The sequence below is a fragment of the Ochotona curzoniae genome, unplaced genomic scaffold, assembly GCF_017591425.1.
Source record: "Ochotona curzoniae isolate NIBS_2020 unplaced genomic scaffold, NIBS_Ocur_1.0 scaffold_4701, whole genome shotgun sequence".
Lineage (NCBI taxonomy): Eukaryota > Metazoa > Chordata > Mammalia > Lagomorpha > Ochotonidae > Ochotona > Ochotona curzoniae.
The window spans coordinates 49,777,409-49,800,337 of NW_024467122.1; the positions used below are offsets into that span (position 1 = coordinate 49,777,409).

General features: G+C 51.9%; 1 protein-coding gene across 1 annotated transcript; it reads right to left on the minus strand.

The window, feature by feature from the left end:
- Positions 1-575: 575 nt before the first annotated feature.
- On the minus strand, positions 576-21,599 carry RPAP1 (RNA polymerase II associated protein 1). Its single transcript, XM_040969400.1, has 25 exons — positions 21,432-21,599; positions 14,192-14,420; positions 13,792-13,940; positions 13,128-13,217; positions 12,555-12,675; positions 11,815-12,036; positions 10,852-11,031; positions 9,867-9,982; positions 9,492-9,590; positions 8,685-8,786; positions 8,290-8,457; positions 7,944-8,126; positions 7,723-7,857; positions 7,460-7,630; positions 6,931-7,088; positions 6,378-6,536; positions 6,026-6,227; positions 5,006-5,115; positions 4,570-4,765; positions 4,211-4,363; positions 3,916-4,058; positions 2,784-3,540; positions 1,349-1,525; positions 1,141-1,200; positions 576-1,040 (listed from the first exon to the last, which is right to left on the minus strand). Exons 2-25 carry the CDS (start codon positions 14,370-14,372, stop codon positions 891-893), a joined length of 4,182 nt encoding a protein of 1,393 aa, XP_040825334.1. The 5' UTR covers positions 14,373-14,420; positions 21,432-21,599; the 3' UTR covers positions 576-890.
- Positions 21,600-22,929: the final 1,330 nt, after the last annotated feature.

A 22,929-nucleotide genomic window follows, 5' to 3' on the forward strand; every position in this document is an offset into this window, starting at 1 on the left:
ATGGTAATATTAGGCCATGTAAATTTGAGAACCACTAGTATTTGCAAATATAGTTAGGAAATGGTTAATAAAACTTACTGGATAATTTTGAGTTGAGCAATTCCATATAGGAGTGGCTTCTTTTGACCTACCTACAGGATGAATTCTGGCACATTACACTGCCCCTGTTAACCTACAAACAGGAGTTAGTAATACATATGGCCAACAAGGCCAGAAAGCCTAAGTGTTTGAATCCAGAGTCAAGACCCATCTAAAAACTACCAGATTAGACAGAGAGCCTGAATGCATGGTTTCTCTACTCCTCCCTGGTTCTGGCCTATCCTCCCTGCAAAGCTCATTCACAGTGGAGATGGTGACATGTGGCAGCTACTAAACTACCTTGAGTTTTGGTTTCTTTCTGACTCAGGAGAGCAGCCCTCAGGCACAGCGCACCGTCAGAGCAGATGCTGATCTCACTGAGAACACTTGTCCATCTGGTGGAATGCTGAGTTCTGGAGGAACTCTCCGTGCCATGGGCCAGCCCAGCCCTTGGATACCAACACCCAACTAATACGACAGGAACCAAAGAGGTTTGTCAAAAACCTTTATTACAATGCCCATCAGCAGTGTTCATGTGTTCTGGCCCAGGGTGAGAGTGGTGTGGGTGAGGGGAGGCGTGCTCTGTCCCATTTCAAAGGGGCGGAGAATGGCTGAGGCCCCCTACACTCCCCAGCAGGTATCAGAAGTGGCCAGGCTCATTCTGTTCCCACCGAGCTCCAGCAACACAGGAGGGAGACAAGCTTTGTGCTGGCTTCTCTGCCACCTGCCCGACTTCAGGACACCACGGCCAGCCAGGTGTCTGCTGGTGAACGCTGGCGGATGTATCCATCTCTCCATCTGCAGCAACTACACTAGGTCTCAGACACCCCACTGGGGAGCGCCCCTGAGGCCAGTCTCTGCAGGTATTGCTGACGCAACGGGGGCAACTGGGAATACAGCTCGAAGCCTTCTGGGAGGCTGCAGTCAGGAAGCTTATAGTGGAGGAGGTGCTGCCGGAGACCCTGCAGGGAGGGAACAGACAGCGTGGTGGGTGACTGTATCTTGGGGAGGTCCTTGTCCCCATGGTCCACTCATCTCCCACCCTTGCCCTCCTGTGCTTACCTCATTTGTCAGCAGCCATGTTTTCTGCAGCATACTCCTGCGGGCAGCCTTTACCTCATCCTAAACACAAAATTGGGCCAGGTAGCTCTGAACCAAGGGTGGGTGCTCACAGCAAGCCTTGCTTGGCCTGCAACCCTTGCCCAGCTGGCTCTGAGCTGGTTGAGTCACTGGCTCCTTTCCCTCCTTTGAAGATGAGGCTGGAACCTACCGAGCTCTTTGGGTCCTGGGAGAAGATGAAGCTGTTGATGTGAGCCACAGCCACAGCATAGAGCACGGGGCACCAATGAGGACGCAGTGCACCCGTAACCAGGGCCCGGAAGTAGAGCTGAAGGAGGTCCAGGTTGTCTTCGGGAGGCCCCGTGTAGCACTCCAAGGGCACGGGCAACTGTGATAGGGGGTAGAGACATGCTGAGGCTGAGTGTGGGAAGGTGTACCCATGGGTGACATGGTGGGTGGCTGATGGTCTCGCACACACCAAGTCATAAGGACAGGAGTCGGACACTGGACAGGCAGCCATCCTCCCCTCACACAACAGTCAAGGTTAAAGATGACAGAGCAGCAAGTGGGGGATGGTGGGGTCTGAGAAGCAACTGTGCATTCCCGCTGCCTGATGGCACTCACTGAATGAACTCAGTATTGAAATTTTCAAAGGGTCACATGCAGCTGCTCAATCACAATGTCAAGTTTTTTGGAAGTTCACATTTTGTAGACATGCAATTCTCTTTCGAAAAAGCTACTGATTCTACATGGAGATGACCACAAGAGAAGCACAGGTAAAGTTTATGTCCTGTGCTCATTATCATAGTGTTCCTTAAAATAGGACACATTTTGCAGCACTCCACATACCCAGCAAGAGGCTCTGATAAACTGCGGCACGGCCACATGATGGGTTATGTGATAACGTTTACAGTGTTGACTGCTTGAAGAACAGATACGGGAAATGTTTATACTATATAATGTTAAAAAAATAACCTTATTAAAGTAACACTGATTTCATAAAAATATATAAGCACATTAAAAAAAGGGCTGGAAAAATATTTTAAAGAGATTAGAAAACCAAAATGGTTTCCCTGTGTAGTAAAGTTTGTAGTGAAGTTACAAATGACCTCAATGCTCTTCTCGATTCCTAAACAGGTCCTCCATTTCCCAGTAAGTATTTTTCTTTATAGGTGTAGAGTATACTTACATCTCATCATATCCTAACTCTTTGCTGTTTATGACAGCTTAGCCTGCGGCTGAGGGCCTGTGAGACTCTGCCCCCAGCCTTATCTCCCCACGAGCCCCAACATAAACTCCCTTATGCTGGTGCCTTCTAAAGCTCGACTCCCTATCCCCTTCCCTCACACCTTCCCCTTGGGTGTCAGGTCAAACCCTGCCACCCCCACACCACCTTTCTCTTAGAGGATGCCCACCTTGATCTCCCTCCACCCTCTATCCTGATCTTAATCCCTAGAATAGGAGTCATTCCCATTCTCACGGACTTTGGTAAACGACTCCTTAGCCAGACTGCAAGATTTCCTACTGCATAGGAAGCTGGGCCTGGCATGTTTCACATGAGGCCCATCCAAGCTCCCCACTGCCCAGGTCTGCCCTGAGGCCTAGTGCAGGATGCCCTCACAGGCCCTGGTGGGCTGAAGAAATACCTGAGTCAGAGGCAGACTCAGGGCTCTCAAGGCTCCCAGATGCTCCCCAAAGAGGGCAAGGCGCAAGGTGACGCTGAACCGACGCTGCAGGGGAAGGAGGACCAGGGCCCCAAAGAGGTGGTCCCCAAAAGAGACAGCCTCGAAATGTTCCAGGAAGCTGGCATAGAGGTCGGGGAAAGATGTCAGGCCAGGAAGTGGGCAGTCCAGCTTGAGGCTTGGCAAGACCTGAGGGTGACAGAGGCGGACCAGGAGGGCAGCCACCAGATGCTGCACTGGGGTCTCCCGGAACAGCTCGCTGTCTGCCAGGAACACACACATGAGTCGTGCCAGGCGGGCTCCTGGAGGCACAGCGTAGAGCGCCTGGGGCCGCCAGCTCTCTAGAAGCAGTACCCACTGCAGGCTGCGCAGGGCTGTGGCCTCCGCATCAGGTGGCGGGAGCCCTGAGGCACAGGCAGAAGTGCGGTGGTAGAGATGAATCAGCGGCAGGAAGGGCCAGTCGGTGGGCAGGAGCGGCTCCTTAGGCACAGGGAGCAGCAGGCTGGGGACCTGCTGGAGCTCCCCTCGGTACAAGGCCTGGGAAGCCAGCAGGCTGGCTCGGGCCGGCGAGCAGTGGGTCAGGTAGCAGCTGCGGATACTGGGGAGGTCCTGGCAGGCCTGCACCAGCAGAGCCCCTCGCCGGCTCCGGGGATCCCCGCTGCTCACTAAGGAGAGCTGGTCAGAGAAGTCAGCAGCCTCCGGGCCTCCTGATGTACTTTCTCTGTAACAGGGACCAAAAGCCAAGAGTGGGTGCTGGTCCCATAGTGTCCAGGTTCCAGCCTGCTCTGTACCCCCACACCCTCCCACAGGCTGAGTAACAGGTAGGGCTGGCTGCCCTGGGCGAGTTTACATTAAGACTCTGTGTCTTGGAATAAAGATGCAGTAAAGATGAGGTTAACAGAGATTCATGGCACAGACACTGCAGGGAGGCCCAGAAATGTTCCCTAACGCCAGCTCTCAGCCACACAGGGATGCGCTTCAGCTCATCTCAACTGATGAGGAAATGACAGCCCAGACAATTCAGCCCCAGCCAGGGCTGTTTGCTTAACCAGTCCCAGGAAGGCAACAACCCTGATGTCCCTGGGCCTAGACTTACGGGAGAAACTCCAGGCGGAACACAAAGCTCAGCAACAGCTCGTGGGCGAGGTGCTCACTTCCAGGCAGCAGCCGGCTCAGCAGGGCCAAGGCTGTGGCATGATGCAGCGCAGCACTGGTGGCTGGCATGGGCTGGCATATTGACTGCCCATGAAAAAGGCAGGGAGTAAGTCAGTGTAGGGGTGAGATTGGAGGGAGACAGGTGAGAGGGACAAAGTGGAGAGAGGCAAGGAAGTGGGGAGGGTGTAGCTCCAGGGTGAGGGGTGGGGTAGAAGCCAGCACATGGAGGAACCCACCGCTTTCTGAGCCAGGGCGAGGGCCAGGTACTGCAGATGGTACTCATGACGCAGAGCCCACGCAGAGAAGGGTGTGAGGAGTGGGGCGGCCCGAGGGGCCATGCACTGCACCAAATAACTCTGGAGTCCTGGGGCAGCCAATACAGCACCCAGCTGAGGAAAAGGGAGTTTGTCCAAGTTAGAGATGGGATCTGATGACTTCTGGGACTCCCCAGGCAGCTGCCTGCCTCCAGCCAACATCAGCGCTTGGCAATGAGAGCGTCCTTCCCCAGGCGCTGATCTCCCCCTTTCCTCTTGATTCTTGCTCTTTTATTCCCCCTCCTCATCGGCCCCTCCCCAGGTCCCAAGGCCTCACTTACCTGGCCACATAGCCCCTTGTGGATCCGGGCAAGAGTATTGAAGAGGACAAGGAGGGCGGTAAGGAATGGGAAGGGCGAGGCCGAGCCAGCTAGGCTGAGCTGGGGGCAGCCTCCTGTGCAGCCCAGCGACACAAGGCTGGGGAGGGCTTCAGGGGCTGGAGCGCAGGACAGTGGGTTGCAGAGAGGGGAGCAGGACCTGGAGGCAAAATGCAGAAGCTTGGGGGACCACTGGTCTGATGGACCAGCAGCAGGGCACAAATGTGCATGCCGGCGTCTACAGTGCTCAGGGCACGCACAGTGGGCTGCCTGCTGGCCTAGAGTCGCTACATCCTGGGCTGGGTCAGCAAATTAGACCCAAGAATCCCACAGGGAGATGGATGCCTCTCCTTCTCCCCTCCCGCCCCCAGATAAACACACACACACACACGGTACATACCCAAGTGAATCCCAAAGGCCGTCCAGGGTGGACTGGTCCAGCAGTGGCAGCAGTAGCTCCCGTGACAGGCGCTCCGCATCTTCAAGCCAGTCCTCTGGGCACAAACCTGGCTGGAGGACCAAGGGGCTCACTGAACTTGTGGCCAAGGATGCTGTGTGCCCCAGCCAGCACCCCTGTTCCAGAAACCCCAAAGGCCAGCTTGGAGGTGACTTCTGCATGCTGATCTCTTTTTAAAATTTATTTTCAGTTTTTATTTGAGCTCCTCCAATTTGAGCTCCTCTTTTTTTTTTAAGATTTATTTTATTTTTTATTGGAAAGTCAGATTTACAGAGAAGAGGAGAGACAGAGAGGAAGATCTTCCGCCTGATGATTCACTCCCCAAGCAACTGCAACAGCTGGAACTGAGCCAATCCAAAGCCAGGAGCCAGAAGCTTCTTCCAGGTCTCCCACAGGGGTGCAGGATCTTGTGCCTTCCTCAACTGCTTTCCCAGGATACAAGCAAGGAGCTGGATGGGAAGCAGGGCTGCCGGAACTAGAACCGGTGTCCCATATGGGATCCTAGCATGCTCAAGGTAGCCACTAGGCTACCATTTCGGGCCCAAGCTCCTCTTTTTATGAGAGTTCCTCCATCCACTGGTTCACTCCCAAATGTTGCAATAGCCAGGCAAGACCAAGGCAAAGGCTGGGGGCAGCAAATGAAAGCTCAGATACTGGATCCCCTGCCATCCACAAAGGAGACCCAGAGTTTTTGGCTCCTGGCTTTGACCTGGACCAGTCCTGGATGTTGTTGACCTCCCAGGACTGTAGGCGTCCGGCAAGATGGAAAAACTCTGACTTTCCTTAAGTCTCTATTACTCTGTCCTTCAAATACATTATAAATATAAACAGCTGTAGAAAAAAAGGTGGGAACGGGGAGGCAGGAGAGAGAAAGAGAGAAAGAGAGGCAGAGGGAGCAGGTGAGAAGAACGTGGATAGAGGTAGGCACAGGGACATGGCAGGAGGCAGGTAGGCAAGACTCACTTGCTGGCTCCAGGCCTGATAGTAGGCACTCAGGAATAGCAGGCAGGCGGTTGGCACTGGGCCCAGAGCATTCCACTTCTCAGGTCTGGGCAGCAAGTTCAAGGACTTTCTCAGACAGGGCTCCACAAGAAGCTGCAGCCCAGACACCTGTGTCCAAGTGACCGAGGATGGGGGTGCCGACAGGCCAGCCTCAGCAGGCTCACTGCGGGAGGGTGGAAAATGGCCATGGTGAGCTGGAGAGCTTCCTCATTCCCCTCTCAACTGCAGCCACTGAGTCCTGTGGAGCAGGGCCCAGTGGGCCTGGTATGGCTGGTGGGACATCCTGGTTGGGAGGCTCACAGCCCCAACTTACCTGAGGGACTCTGGTTGGGTGCCGGCAGCTGCCAGGGTCAGCTGGGTGAGCAGGCTGAGCAGGGAAGCTATGCGCTGCATGGGGAGGGGTGGCGGGCAGTCCGCAGCTAGCTCCGTGGACACAGCCTGCAAGGCCCGCACCAGCACTGGGTAGAGTTCCCTGGGAGGGAAGGGTCACAGGCTGTCAATGTAAGAAGGGACAGGGGACTCCAAGGCCTGGCATGCCACAGCGACCTGCAGGAGGAGCAGAAAGGAGAAGGCCTTGGGAGCCAGAGCACTCTGGGGAAGAGGGGGCCCTTTAGGGCTGCCCCCAGTGCAGGGGATTTCAAGTCTGAATGAGACACTAAGGTGCCATGCACAGAATAGCCAGGCTGGGCTTTTCCAGCACTTCTTGGCACATTCTTACCCCCAAGTCCCTTCACCTGCTTCCTCATTCTTCACCTCCTTCTAAGCTGAGGACCTCAAACCATGACCGGGTCAAGGGACAGGCCCAAAGGGTAGAACGGATGGGGCCAACAAGGGAGCCTGCAGCCCTCCCAACTGCCTCTCCTCACCTATAAAGGTCCCCGCCCTGGCTGTAGGAGGCAGCCACAGCCCACAGGCGGAAGGCCTCAGTGCTCAGTGCCTCGGCTTCCTCTGGAGGCAAGGCCAGATCCTGGGGTGCCTCAGCGATGAAGCGGCGTAGGCGGCTCCGGAGGTCAAAGCCATTCAACTAGGGGCAGGTAGACAGAGCTGGGGCTTAGGGGGAGCCAGGTCCCCCTCGGCTCAGCTCTCCCCAGGGCCAGACCCTGGACAGGGCTGAGACATCCTCATCCACTTCCACTCTTTCTGGCAAGCACTGGGCACCTTTCCTAGGGCCACTGAGTTCTGGGTGATGAGTCCAGGGCACGTGTGGCTCTCTTGATCTGGGGTCTGGACAGAGAACTTCAAATCATGACAAGAGGTCACAGACCTCCTGGTCACCTGGTTTCTGCTACGTTTCTAACTAGACCAAAGAGGAGCAGGGCATGCACTGACCACTCAGGGGTAGGAGTCTCTGCCAGGCTCCCACCCAGTTGCACTTCTGCCCCACATCCTGCATACCAGCCGGGCCGCAATGTTCCTCCCAGCTGAGGCCAGGACTCTCAGCAGTTTCATGGCCATGGCACAGGGCACTCCGTGTAGACTAGGGGTAGGCCCCATTCCCACAGGAGACCAGCTGATGGGCAGGAATTCTCGAACTATGGTCTCTATCAGCCGAGGGCACTCTAGGACCTGTGGGAGACAGGAGGACAGACGAGGCAGGGAGGCAGAGGGTCAGGAGCAGGCCCACCTTGTTGCCCCTTCCTGGCCTCCTTCTCTCTCACCCTTGTGGCTGCCTCCAGGGAATGGCGGGCCAGGCGGACGAGCACGGCCAGGATGTCGAGGACTACCATGGGTCCTGGACAGGATACCTCCAGGATGTAGCGCAGCCGTGGTAGCAGGTTGGTGGCCAGGAGTCCCTGAGGGTGAGATAAACTTGATGTCCCTCTTGCTCTATGTGGGGGACTCCCCAGGTCACAGGGTGGGAAGAGAACTTTCCCTTTACCTTGATGACATCATGTCGGGCCAGGTCAGGTGGGGCTCGTCTTTCCTTCTCTGGGTTCTTGCCCTTTGCCTTTTCTCCTGGTGGCTCTTCATCCTCATCCTCATCGTCCTCGTCCTCCTGGCTGGGCATCAGAGGGAACACCAGTGCTCCATGGTACCAAGAGAAGGATCTGTCCAGGAGCTCCTGCCATAAGACAGCAAATGGGGGTTGGGGAGGAGAGGGGGTAGGGGTGGAGAGTGGGAGTGAAAAGGCAAGCTTTGTGAGTGTCAGGACCCTCGGGATGCAGGGAGTGCCAGCAAGGCCATTCAGAGCACGCCCAGCATGGGGAGTAGAGACGTCGATCTACCTCGTCCCTAGGAGCCACCAGAAGGACCCGGAGGGCCCGGACAGCGGCTGCAATGACGCCATCCACTCGGTCATCCAGGGAGAAGCGCAGCAGGAAGAGGAAACCAGCATCCAACAGGAGACGTAAGACGCTGCCCACGAGCTGGTCCGCAAACTCACCAGCCTGGGCCTTGGTGGCAGAAAGAGAGAGAACTCTGCTGCATGCTGAAGTGCCACATGCACTTCATGTGTCTTTGCCCCAACCCTTCAAGTGCCCACTGAGGACCTGCCTGGTCTGGCTCACAGCTAGCACATGGAGCAGTGGGCCAGAGTATGCAGGGGCTGGAGGAGGGGAAATGTCAGGTCCTAGGCTAGGGACTGGGGTGGGAGCAGCCCAGAGGCCAGGAGTGCACTCACCCTGCTGAGGATCTGGGACAACACCTGTAGTGCCAGTGATCTCTGCTGGGACACTTGGCTGCGGGTCAGGTGAAACAGCTCCTGGAGGGAATACCCTGCTCTCTGTGGGAGACACAAGAAATCAGAAGGAGCTGAGAGCCAGGGCGGTGCCTCAGAAGTACTCAATAGAGGTGACTACATGACTCCCCAGACTCTGCTCTCCAGGAGCCTGAGGCTGGGACAGAAGCGAGGAGCAGCTCACAAGGCAGATGCAGGGATGCAGTCCTGCGTGCATCCCCTGCAACCCAAGGGTAGGAGCAGGGGGCCTGGAAGGGTATGTGGCTGAGTGGACAGCAAAGCCTGCAGTTAAGGGTAATGGTCCACCCTGCCACAGGTTCTGGAGGTCACTGAGCACAGGGGTCTGCAGGGAGGGGACAGTGCAGTAGCAGCAGAGAAGTGGCTGCAAGGCCAGCAGGACCAGACTGAAGCACTGTCGGGCCTTGCTGAGGGACAGGGGTTTATCCTGTGAGCGGTATGGGGCAGGGTGCTTTATGAGGTAAGGCACAGCCAGAGTGGCACCAGAGGAACTGGGCAGGCAGTCCTGTGAAGGAACAGCTTGGGGAGAGTGTGGTAAGCATGGTGCCAAAATGGGTTGGCAAGTTCTAGCAGTGACCAGAATAGGAGCGAGAAAAGAGCAAGGTTTTGCAGCTACAAAATGGAATGGATAGCAAGGTCATAATCAGGAACAAGGCACACGGGAGGCTAAAGGTCACCATACAGGTCCTCCTCCAGGGGTGGCTCAAAGCCCTGTCTGGGCCCCGAGCTCACCTCAGGCTCCTCTCCATGATGGTGCAGACCTAGATGGGTAGGCAGATCTGCATCTGCAGCCAGCAGCTCTCCCTGGAGACTGAATCGAGCCTGCATCCTCTGAGGAAGGGAGACAAGGATGGTAGGCTTGGAGGCACTGCAGCCACTTCCTCCCTTCACCCACCCTTACCTGAATCCCAGGCCTTTCAAGGCTCGGGTCCTGACTCTATTTCTGGTGGGAAATGGGGCTCATCTGGCCTTTGGCTGGGTAGGGTGCCAGGAAAGGAGGGTGGAGTCAGGGATAAGTGGAAGTGAAGGGCCTGAGTTCTATGTATGAGAGGGCAGCCCACCCCACCCCCGCCATGCAGCCCTCCTGGGCCGCCTGGCCCTTCCCACCTGCTGCGTCCTCTGCTGCCGCAGTGGGGGCAGGTCCTGGGTCCAGTGGAGTTTTTCCAGTTCTACAGTGTCCATGTGCAGCCACTCTTTGTGGGGGGTCACGGGCAGGGCCAGAGCTGGGGGGAAGGAAGTGTGCATACTTCCTAAAGGACTCCCTGGCCCAGGGGCTCCCTCCCATCACCCGGCAGCTGCCATGCCCTCCTCTGCCTCAGGATCTAGCAGCTTCTATCTCAGGTGTGGTTAACACGAGACTAGGCCTGGGCAGCAGGCAAATGTCTCCAGTAGAGCTCAAGACCATTACCAACTCCATGCAATGTGTTGGGAGGAGGGACATAGGCTGCATCTCTGGGAGGCATAGCTCTCCACACGGGGAAGGGGCAGCCACTTTGTTCTGGGGGCAGCATACAGAACCCCCTCTCTAACATCCTCTTCCTTCCTCATCCCTACTCCCACCTGACCTGCTTGGCTGGCCCAGACCTACTCCCAGGGCAAGAGGTTCCTGGCTGCCGTAATTCAATTTCTTCTTCTGTTAATCCCTAATGAAATAATCGAGTTTCTGGGAAGCAAGGGTTTTTGCTGGCCTCTCTGTGTCTGGCCTGGCACGCTCATCAGCTTCCATCACATTCTCCTTCTCCCATTGCCCTGGCCCTGCCACCTTTCCCCCCCACCCTGAGCATGGACAGAAGGGACAGGATGAGCTATAGGACGAGGGAGCTGGGAGCTGGGGAAACTACAGGCAGGGCAGGGAGGGGTTTGCCGTGGCCATGTCACCCAGGGGACCCTCGCCGGGCAGGGGGACAAGAAGCAGCGACAGGATAAGAACACAGGAAGCATGTGCAGGAAGACGATAGGCAGCTAATTGGAGGCCAATTTAAAGCCAGTAATGAGGATTGATGCTCCAAGTCCAAGAGCAGAGAACCTTCTCTCTTCTTCTATTGGCCAGGCCTACTCTTAGCGACCAAAGGACAGCCCCCCTCCTCCAAACCTGGGGCTTCTGGCTCCAGTTTGTCTTCCCTCCTGGGTTCACTGGCGGAAGATGTCACGACAGCCTTCTCTTTGGCAACGTCTGCCGAGGGTCCTCCTGGCCCCTGAACCTTGGTGGCGTTCTTGGCTGCCTGCTCATGTGCACAGCCACGAGACCTCACAAAGGCAACGAGGTTGGGGTCTAGAGGTGCAGGGGGAGGGAGGGTGAGTGAGGAGCATTCTCCCCAGTTCCCATAGAGCCAGCACCTGTCAAACACTGCCTGCCTCTGGGCACTAAGGTCAGTGCCAGCACTAGCCAGCCCTGTCCTGAGCTCCCCCCTCAGCTCTCACCTGCAGGGCCTCCACCTCCTACAGTGCTTTAGTCTAGGTTCTTGTGTCTGTCACTGCCCTTGGCAGCCAGGTCACAGGTCCCAAGGAAGTGGCTATGGAGTAACTGAATGAATGCTGACCTGGGTGGGAGGGAGGATACTTAAGGGAACACTCCTCTTTTCTTGGCTCCTGCACTCATGCACCTGTTACTAAGCACCTGATGAGCCCTGAGTGGTCACACAGTGGGGAAGAAGACTGACTGGGGGTGTCTGGGTCACAGAAACTGGGGGAGGTGAAGCACAGGATGCTGTCACCTAAGGGAACATTCTGTACTTCTACCAAGTGTGGCTGAAAACAAGGCAGAATGCACATTCCAATGGGGTAGCAGAGTGTCACAATTCAGCACAGGCCTGGGAAACCAAACAGATCGGCAATCCCTGCCCATGTTACCTGGGGAGAATATCTTCGCATGGAGCCGTGGCACTCGCTTAAGTGACAGGAGGTGAGTGGGCACTCGCTTAAGTGACAGGAGGTAAGTGCTCCCTCCCTCCCAGGACTAGCATCAACACAAAACAATGCAGGGTAGCCCAAGACATGGATTTCTTGGATTTCTTGAGCCTTTCCAGACCAGCTGGGCCCACGGCCGGCACCTTACCGAGCTGAGCCAGCAGCTCCTGCTGTGCCTGCATGATCTCCTCATGGGACATGGCCTGCATTATTGCCATGTTCTCTTCGTGGATGATCCGGGATTCCTGTTCAGCCTCTTGCTTCCCGAGTCTCTTCTCCGTGGCCAGGAGGGGTCCCTCAGAGCCCGGGGCATGGCCTGTAAGCTGACAGCCCTGGTCCCTGGGAGTGGGTGCCTCACAGGCCACAGCACCTGGGCAAAGGTGCACAATCAGCGTCACTGCCCTGACCTTCAGTTTGCAACACTATTGGCTCTACAGATGGGTGCAGATCCTAGAGATGGCCTGGGTGTGGTGGAGCGGCCAGCATGGACTGTAGGCACATGTGGGGCACATCTCGCTTTTCTGCCCTCACATCCCCTTGGGCCTTCATGGATGGTTTCCCCCAGAATTGACTTTTGGAGGTCTACACCGCTGCCCTCCCCGGGGACCTGCACTCATCCCATCTGCTGATAACTCGCATCCTGCACAGAATGTCTGCGCAACACCTCTACCTAATTCCCTTTCTTACTGGGTCACATAAGGGCCAGGTCCACTTATGGATCCCAGCACCAAAAACTCAGTTGTCTATGTAAAGACATGAGATGGCTTCCTCTCATGATGGCTCAAATGCACCTCCCATCCCAGGCAGGGGAGATGTGTATCCAGAAACGACTGGATAATCCTATCTTCCTGAAGGGTTAAGTCTAAGCAACCCACAACCCCAGCTCACCCTGTGGTGGGTCCAGGTGGGTTGTGGTGTCCCTGGCTGGGGACACCTCAGCTTCAGATGTCCGTCTTGCTGCAATCTCCTGGGCAAAGATGCTTTTCCTACCACACATTGCTGGCTTCTCCTGTAGGGCATAAAATCCCCAAGCGTCGACACTCCTAACTGTGCTTTCCCCTCGACTCCTCTAAACTTAGGGCACAAGAAGGCATTTTTGTTCCCTCTCCAGGGGTCACAATCGTAGTGAGAAGAAAAAGCAGTGTCCTACAGAAGCACAGGTCTTTAAATCTAACGGGCTTGGCTGAAGTTCTGGCTCTTCCACAAAGACGGTATACAGTATGAACCAAGGTATGTATCTCTTTGGAACAGGTTGTTTTCTCATCTGAATAATAGGGATGAGGCTGGCTATTCCACGTGGCTCTATGACGAGGGCTAAATGAAGGTAGGTACACAAAGTGTTGGGCCTGGTGGTGCTTTCTAAGCATACCTGCTCATCGTCATGAAACCCACCTATCTGCATGCATCAAGCACCAGGAGACTCCCCACTGCTCCCCACACACCATCCAGTTATCTGCCTACCTGTCTCTCCCGTGAGCGATGGAACACAGCGGGGAAGGCAACACCACTGGGCACGGGCAGCGTCACAGCCATTGAACTTGTATCTCTTTCCTGTATCAACCAAGCACAAGGCAGTGATGAGGTGGCTGTCACCCAGGCTGGATGCTAGCCCAGCTCTGCACAATGAGACTCTCACTGTGCTTCGTCAGAAATCCATCTTGCTCAGGACACTGTGATCTCATCCCAGCCCCAACAATCACTGCAGGGGGCAAGAGCGACCTGCCTTTTTAAAAACATTTTGAAAAGCAGAAAGACAAGACAGACAGAGAGAGAGAGATCTTCTCTCTACAGTTTTACTCCCCATTGCCCACAAAAGCTAGGAACCCAAACTCTGTTCAAGTCCTTCACATGAGTAACAGGCACCCAAGAATTTGAACCACCACCTGCTGCCTGCCAGGGGTATACTGGTAGAAAGCTGGCTGCCAAGCGAAGCTGGACCTCTAAACCAGGCACTTGACATGCGGCATGGGCATCTCAAACAGCATCCTCCCTGCTGAGCCGAGCACCCACCTCCCCAGGTCTACCTTTCTGAGTCACCCCCTCTAGGAATGTGCAGACCCTATGCTCCATCACCCCTGCTGCCCTAGGACGACGCCTCGTAGCCCTCAGCTGGGGCAAGACGCACAATGATCTTGGTCAGGACTGCAGTGATGTGCTGATCGTGTCTGCTCAACCTCTCTTCAAGGTCCTCATCCACAGGCAGGCACTGGCTGGGGCTGGGCCTGGCTCTCTTGGGAGGAGCAGGAACCAAAGCTGGAGGCAAATCTGGGAGATCTGAAATATAAATAAATAAACAAAACCCAGACGTTAGGACGTTCACCCCTTCCTGGAAAACACCAGGCAAGGGGAGCCATATAGAGCAAGGAAGCTGTCCTGAGACTGAGGCTCCAGCCAGACCACCCTTGGGTGACAGATGGCACCTCTGGGCTCCAGTTCCTTCATGTGTAAGATGGTGCTGCAGCCACAGAGACAACAAAGGGCAGCACTCAACTGTAGGAGGAAGAGGGCGACCCCATGGCACTTACTGTCCAGTGTCACCACGTCCCGATGGTCCTGTGGTGGGGGCTGGGTGGTGCTGGCATCGCCACCTCTCCTGTTCGCTCTCTTCACCAGTTTTGCAGCCGGAGTCACACCAGATGCAAGAAACTGACTCTGGAAGCGCAGTAGGTCCACCTCGGACTCCCCTAGCTTGGGTCTTGACAGCATGTTGCCTCCTCAGCACAGCTTCCAGGGGCGCTTCCCTCTTACTCACCCCTAGGAGCAAGACACAGGATGGGCTGTGGGTGACTGAACCCTGAGTCTCTGTGAGGCTGTTAAAGAGCCTGAGCCTCCACGGTTTCAGGAAAACTCATGCTCTTCTATCACACCTGCCCTTGTGGCCACTGCCGGCCTCCTCTGCCCTCTCTGATGTCACTAGCTTAGCAACAGGACTTAGAGCCAACTCAGGTTGTTCACATCTGTGGGTGACAAAACACTAGAATTAAAGCAGCAAAAGGCCTGAAAAAATGCAGATGACTGTGTACCTGCCTGTGCATTCAGCACAGAGGTTAAAACATGGTTGGGATGCTCACACCCATTCTGGAGTGCCTGGGTTTAGGTCTCAGCTCAAATACAGGCTGGGTCTCTGTGGTTCATGTGAGAAATGGACTGTTATTGGCTCCTAGCTTCAGCCTGGGCTACTATCGGCATTGGGAAAGAACCAGGGGATGTGGCCCGGCGCTGTAGCCTAGCTGCTAAAGTCCTCTCCTTGAATGCACCAGGATCCCATATGGGTGCCAGTTCTAATCCCGGCAGCTCCACTTCCCATCCAGCTCCCTGCTTGTGGCCTGGGAAAGCAGTTGAGGACAGCCCAAAGCCTTGTGACCCTGCATCTGTGTGGGAGACCTGGAAGAAGTTCCTGGATCCTGGCTTCAGATTGGCATAGCACCGGCCGTTGTGCTTACTTGGGGAGTGAATCATCGGACAGAAGATCTTCCTCTCTATGTTTCTTCCTCTCTGTATATCTGACTTTCAAATAAAATTAAATCTTAAAAAAAAAAAAAAAAAGAATCAGGGAATGGGAGCTTACTCTGTATGTACATCTCTGCCTTTCAAAACAAATGTCCAAAAAAACTGCATGCCTAATAAATGAAAGCTGTCAATTTATTTTAAAAAAATAACAAAACAAGCCTGAGCTGAAAAAGGCCAATACATAAAAATCATTTGCATGTCTACAGACTAGCAAAGAACAATAAGAAAATGGAATTAAGAAAATAATTTAATTTACAATACCATCAGAAAAAAGAAAAAAATATTTCAGAATAAATATAAGCCAAGAGGTTCAAGACTTGCCAACTGAAAGATATAAAACACTGTTGAATTAAAGAAGACCCAAACAACCAGAAATACATCCTGTGCTCACAAATTGGAATACTTAATATTATTAGGATGGAAATACCGACCAAATCTCCAGATTCAATGCAATGTCTTTCAAAATTCCAATTGCCTGTGTTTGTAGAAATTGACTATTTGGCCCTAAAATTCATATATCAATGCAAGGAACACAACCAACCAAAAATATTTGTAAAAGAACTAGGTTGGAAAGGTTACACTTTTCCAATTTCAAATACAAAGCAACTGGTATCAGACCTTACTAGTATGCGGAAAGATATACAGATGGACTTGAGAGTCCAGACTAACTTGACAGAGTTATAGCTGATAGAGTTCCAACAAGGACAAGATTTTCAAATGAAGAAGAAGAGTACAGGCTGAGTAGTTCTGAAATGACTGGGATCAAAAAGGTTTTAGAGTTTGGAGCTTGTTTAGATTTCAGAATATATGCACAGCTATCTGGCCTGGTTGCTAACACGATGGTTAGGATATCTGCATCCCATGTCTGTGAACCTGAATCACATACCTGGCTCCACTCCTGACTCCAGCTTCCTGGCTGACGCAGATCCCGAGAGCCAACAGTGATGGCTCAAGTAATGAGGCTCCACCACCCACGCGGGTGCCCTGACATGGCTTCCTGGCTCCTGGCTTCTGCCCTGGCCCAGACCCTTGTCAGCAGTTGGGGAATGAATCAGCAACAAATGAGAGCTCTCTATAGTCTCTCTTCTCTGCCTCTCAAATTAAAAAAAAAAAAAAATCAGATCTTGAAGCATTTCAGCCTTCAGATTATCAGATTAGGGGCACTCAAACTGTGTTTTCAACAAATGGTTTTCAGATAACTGGATAACTGGATAGCCATATGTAAAAGGATGGTGTCTGACCTTCCCCTGTCTCATATCATTCAAAAACCTGATTCAAAATTAGTCAAACACCTCCATAAAAGAGCTAAAATTATAAAACTCTTTGTGATCTCAGAATAGGTGACAAAGATCTTAAATACAGCACCAAATGCAACCAAACATAAAACGGAATTCATCAAAATTATACTTCTGTGTTGCAAAGATCATCATTGTCAACAATGTAAAAAAACAACTTATAGAATGGGAGAAAATGTTCGCAAATCATGTTAACTGGTAAAAGACTACATTTAGATTATACAGAAAACTTTTTTAAAAATATGAGTTTTGCTTTTAGATTTATTTATTTTAATTAGAAAGGCAGATTTACAGAGAAGAAACAACAAAAAGATCCTCCACCCATTGATTCATTTCCCAGATGGCCACATTGGCCAGAACTGATTCCATCCAAAGCCAGCAGCCAGGAGCTTCTTCTGGGTCTTTTACACGGGTGCAGGATCCCAAGGCTTTGGGCCATCTTCTACTGCTTTCCTAGGGTACAAGCAGGGAGCTGGATGGGAAGTGGAGCAGCCAGGACATGAGCCAGCACCTATATGGGATTGCAGCAGATGCAAGGCGAGGATTTAGCCACTAGTCTGTTACACTGGGCCCATACAGAGAACTTTTACAACTCAAAAATAAAAGACAAATAATCCAATTGAAAAAAATGGACAAATGTCATCATCAGTCATTATAGAACTGGAAATCACAACCACAAGGTGGGGGAAGGTTTTAGCATAGTGGTTACAATGCTGCTTGGAGGGCAGCATCCCAGCTTGGGTGTGGGGTGCCTGGGTTCAAGTCCTGACTCTACTTTAAATTCTACCTTCCTGCTAAAGTACAGCCTGGGAGGAAACAGGTAATGGTCTTTGTAGCCTACGAGGGAAATTCTGACTGACTTCCAGGTTCCTTGCTTTGGCCCAACTCAGCCCCAGCTGTTGTGGACATTTAGGGGAGTGTATCAGAAGATGAAAGGTGTTTCTTTCTTTCTGGGTCTCTCTGCCTTTCAAAAAAGAAAGTCTTAAAAAAAAAAAAAGAGCAGGGAAGATGTGAATAACAAGTGTTGACTAAGATATGGAGAAAATGGCACCTGGATATAATCCTGGTGGGGAATGAAAATGGTACAGCTAGCTGCTATGAAAAAAATGGTACAGCTAGCTTGGCATACCCTCAAAAAGTTAAACATAGTGATACCATATGATCCAACAATTCAACTGCCAGGTATATACCAACAAAAATAAAAACATATGTTCACCAAAAATATGTACATCAATGTTCCAAACAACATTATTCATAATAGCCAAAGCCGAAGCAATATAAATGTTCATGAAACTGAAGGACAAAGTGGTATATCCATGTGGAGGGGACAGGCTTTGAAGACACGGGGAATAACATGTAGCTCTTGTATATGTTACGGCAGCTAAAAGAAGCCAGTCACAAGGGGCTTCATCTTGTATAGCTCTATTTACATGAAATGTCCAGAACAGCCAAATCCACACAGACAGGGAGCAGACTTGCCAGGGGTGAGGGAGTCAGAGGAGGCAGTGGTTTCACTGCTAGGGCATGTGAAGCTTCTTTCACAGAGTGAAAATGTTCTTGAACTAGAGAGTGATGCTGGTTGCAACATGGTGTCTATTCAAAAGCATTTAATCATATACTTCAAAATGGTGAATTTCATGGCATGTAAATTCTCTCTCAATTAAACAAACAAAAACTTCTTGGTATCGCCAAGCAAAATATGTCTGTAAAGCTGGCTGACTAGTCTGGAACTCCTGAGCTTGCTACTATTAAGAAAAGTGTCCAGCCTAGTGTGACAGCCTAGAGGCTAAAGTCCTTGCTTTCACTGCACAAGGATCCCATAAAGGCTCTGGTTTGCATTGTGGCGGTCCCACTTCCCATCTAGCTTCCTGCTTGTGGCCCGGGAAAGCAGTCGAGGACAACCCAAAGCCTTAGGACCCTGCACCCGTGTGGGAGATCTGGAAGAGGCTCTGGTCTCCTGGTTTTAGATCAGCACAGCTCTGGCTGTTGCGGCTGCTTGGGGAGCAAAGCAAAGCATCAGATGGAAAATCTTGTTCTCTGTCTCTCCCCCTTAACTTTCCAATAAAAACAAATCTTTTTTTTTAAGATTTATTTATTTATTAAGATTTATTTAGTTATTTTTATTTGAAAAGCAGACATAGGGGCCCGGAGGCGTGGTCTAGCAGCTAAAATCCTCGCCTTGAATGCGCCAGGATCCCATATTGGCGCTGGTTCTAATCCTGGCTGCTCCACTTCCCATCCAGCTCACTGCTTGTGGCATGGGAAAACAGTCGAGGACTACTCAAAGCTTGGGATCCTGCACCCGCGTAGGATACCTGGAGGAGATTCCTGGCTTCTGACTTTGGATCGGCACAGCACCAGCCGTTGCGCTCACTTGGGGAGTGAATCATAGGACTTGAGATCTTCCTCTCTATCTCTCCTGCTCTCTGTATATCTGACTTTGTGATAAAAATAAATAAGTCTTAAAAAAAAAAAAAAAAAGGAAAGACAGATATACAGAGGAGAGACAGAGAGGAAGATCTTCTGTTTGATGGTTCACTCCCGAAGTGGTCGCAATGGCTGGAGCTGAGCCAATCCCAAGCCAGGAGCCAGGAGGTCTTCCGGGTCTCCCACCCGGGTGCAGGGTCCCAAGGCCTTGGGCCTTCCTCGACTGTATTTCCAGGCCACAGGCAGGGAGGTACATGTGAAACGGGGTTGCTGGGATTAGAACCAGTGTCTATATGGGATCCTGGCACATACAAAATGAGAACTTTACCCACTAGGCTACTGCTTCGGGCCCTACTAAAACATTTTTTTCGAAGTTTACTCTGAAAATGAAAAAGTTACTCTATCTGGGCAGAGATACAGGGATTATAAAGATACAGAAATTAAGGTGAAACAAGCCTGAGTTCTAAGGGGCTGAGTCAAAATGCTAGATCTTTTTGCTTTGGGTGGTTTCTGAGGCATTCTGATATAAAAGTTGGTACTCAGATACATCAACTAACAGGAGCTAAAAATTCATCATACATTTGCTTCTGTTTTTAGCTTGATCTCCTAGTAAGTCTTTAGCTTCATTGATTCTGTCTGCTATAAAAGGAGACAACCCTTTGGGATTATTTTTTGTTTGTTTTGTTTTGTTTTTACAAATTGACTAAGTTGGGCCTGGTATGATGGCCCACTGGTTAAAGCCTCACCTCGCAAGTACCAGGATCCCATATGGGCACCAGTTTTTGTTCTGGCTATTCCACTTCCCATATAGCTTCTAACTTATGGGAAAGCAGTAGAGGATGGCCCAAAGCCTTGGGACCCTGCACCCGTGTGAGACCCAGAAGAAGTTCCTGTCTTCGGATGGCTCAGTTTTGGCCTTTTCAACGAATTGAGGAGTAAAACAGTGGGTAAAAGATCTTTCTCTTTGTCTCTCCTTTTTTTCTGTAAAATTGCCTTTCCAATGAACATAAATAAGTCTTTTTTTAAAAAAAGAATGGACTAAGCTGTCTCCTGTCTTCACCAGCAGCTAGGATTTATTCCAGCATTCACAAAGAATGCTGGCATTCAAGGCAGCAGCTTAACCCACTACGTTACAACACCAGTCCCCTATTTTGTCATTTGGAGTCCAACCCAGCTCTAAAAGAGCCATCACTGAAGGCAGACTTTGGTAGACATAAAAAAATTTGGTTTCCTAGAAGTTCCATATGCTTCATGATTTGCCAACCTCAACATCGTGCAATGTTCCATATAGCTGCTACCGCTGCCTGTCAATCTGCCGTGAAATGAAATTAACAAATCATTCTGAAATGAAGAAGAAGAAGAAAAAAAGGCGCCTGTACCCCATAGCTTTGATCCTGCTCCAGTTTCATGCTAATGTGACAGCTCTGGTAGCTGGGTTTCTATCACTCCAGTTCATGACTCCAGGCCTACAGGCATTGGAGTGAGGACAACGAGAGCCCTTTCTCTTTTTGTCTCTTTCAATCTCATTTAAACAACAATTTTTAAAAAGCTTTAGCTACTTAAAAGGTAATTTTGCTGCAAAGAAATCTAAATCTATATGTTCTTTTATCATAAGGCACATTTTCTCTGAAGCTTCAGGAAGTCCTGCATACACTTACAAAAGCAGTGCATCCCAGTGAGTAAGGAAAAAAAAAAAAAAAAGACATTAAAAAACTGGTATTATGGGATTTCGGAGGCAAGAAAATCCCCAAAGTTTAACAAGACTGAATACTGAAGGGAGAAAATGAAAAAGTGCCAAGAGAAGTGGATGGAGTGGGACAAATACGTGTCTTCAGCTTTTTGCCTTAAATTTAATATAGAACCTCTAATGAGCGGATGTATTTGTTGAGTGACAGCCAAGAGCATACACAGGTGTGCCCTTTACTGGATGGGGCTGACCCCTAGGTTAAAGGACTGCCTGCATTAAATCCAGGCTCTGCTTGGACTACCTGTGAGCTTTACCACAAAACTGGACTCTGAGTACTGCACCTGCTTCTCCCAGCAACTGTCCCTGGCTCACGGGGGTGTTAAATTTACACAAAGGAATCAGACAGTCTCACACCCGGCAAGCACACAACACTAGTTGTGTTGGTCATGACTTCAACAGCCAGAGTCATTAAACTGTATCTAGAGGTGGAGAAGTCTTGCCAAGAAACAAGGGGTAAATCTCTTCGCTCCAGGGCCCACCCAGACAGCCCGAAGGAAGACTGAACTCAATAAAGGGAAAATTTACAGCATGTTAACAACTCAACTCTGGCAGACGTGAAAACGATTCCACTCCCTTCTCCGTGGATGTCTTAGGATCCAAGGGTCACATGCAGCCCACCTCTCCACACAGGAGAGAATTCGAGACCCGGCGGGGGGTGGGAGCGGCGGTGACAGACACCTGCTTTTTCAGCTCCAGCTAGGTATGTGCAGCTGAGCAAGTTGCTTAACCTATCCCAAGTCCAGCCTGTGCATAACAACAGGAATTTAGCGAGGGTAAAGCGCCTACCACAGCGTCTCGGGGCTTGCTGCGCGTGGATGAGATGCCTTGGCCGAGATCTGTGCACGCAAGGCGCCGCAGCCGCTCCGTAGCGGGTTCTGATAAACGGCCTCTGGGTCCTCCACCCCGATTACTGTGGCGTTGCTCCGACCGCTCCTCCACCTACTTACTCACGGCCCACCTGGGCGCCGCCATCTTGCCCCGCCGCCGCGCTTCCGCCGCCGCGGGCGTCCTGCGTCCGGCTTCCGCCCCGCTGCGCCGCGCCGCCTCAGGCGGGTCGGCCGAGTGCTCCGGTGTCTTCTGTTGGCGTCGCGGGCCGCTGAGCGCCGGAGGGACCGCCTGCGAGGCCCCACTGTGCCTTAGGCCTGTTAGAGGCACCCAGGACACGCCGTTTGAGGTCAAGCAGGCGCAGCTCTGTCGACACACACGACTGCCATGGCCGCGCCAGGGGTCCCTCAGACACCTGGGCGGTCAGCCGCGCGCGTGACCACGTGCAGAGCTCCGCACCCGGCAGCGGTGTGACCACCCGGGCTGCTCACGGGGACCGTGAGAAAGGCTTCACAGCCAGGTAGCACTGCGTGAATGACCGTCTTGTGGAGACAAGTGCCCACTCCTCTGGCCTTTGTGCCAGTCCTTAATGGGAAATCCGGCCTCTTGTGCTTCCAAACCCCACCCCCTTAAAGTCTTTGTTCAAAAACCTAGCAGGAATGGGGCATGGCGGAATGGCTCAGTTGGCTAATTCTTTTGCTTGCAAGTGCCTGGCAAGGCATTCCATATAGGCCATTCATCTCCTGGTTGATCTGCTTCCTGTCCAGCCCCCTGCATATGGGACTCTGCAGCTATATAGGAGGTCTGGCTCCTGGCTTCGGATTGGCTCAGTGTCAGTCAGCTGTTGAGACCGTTTGAGGAGTGAACCAGCAAATCGAAGACCTTTTCTCTATATAAAAATCTGCCTTTCCAATAAAAATAAATAAATCTAAAAGAAAGCTAGCAGAAGTTAACCTCAAAACTTTGTCCAGCCAGCCAGACCTACAGGCTCAGCTGTCCTTGAAACTGCCTGGGATCCTGCCCCCTGCACAGCCTGCGTGGTGTACTGCCTGCTACCCAGAGTTGCTGATTACCTCTTTTACTTACTGATTTATTTTAATCTCAGATGTACTTATTTGAGAGGCAGAGTTACACACAGAAAGAATGAGAAATCTTCCATCCACTGATTCACTCTACAGATGGCTGCAAGAGCCTGGTCCTGGAAGCCAGGAGTCCAGACCTCCACTTGGGGGGTCACCCACGTGGGTGGCAGAGGTCTGAGCACTTGAACTGCCTTCTGCCACTTTCCCAGATGTATCAGCATTGATGGAGCTGAATGGGACTTGCAGAAACCAGGAATCAAACCAGTACTCTTATAGGATGGCAGCCTTACAGGCTAAGGCTTAACCTACTGTTCTGTGATGTTGGCCCCTACTGGATGCATTTTTAAAAATTTTACTAAAGATCATTTTTTAAAATT

What these genes read in the sequence shown, in the direction of transcription:
- RPAP1 (XM_040969400.1), bottom strand. Translation starts at nt 14,372, where the DNA reads ATGCTGTCAAGACCCAAGCTAGGGGAGTCCGAGGTGGACCTACTGCGC. An exon ending in GGCAGCAGAGGACGCAGCAG is followed by an intron (nt 9,591 to 9,866) that starts GTGGGAAGGGCC and finishes TCCCTTCCTCAG; the next exon opens with AGGATGCAGGCTCGATTCAG. An exon ending in CCCGACATGATGTCATCAAG is followed by an intron (nt 7,858 to 7,943) that starts GTAAAGGGAAAG and finishes TCTCACCCTCAG; the next exon opens with GGACTCCTGGCCACCAACCT.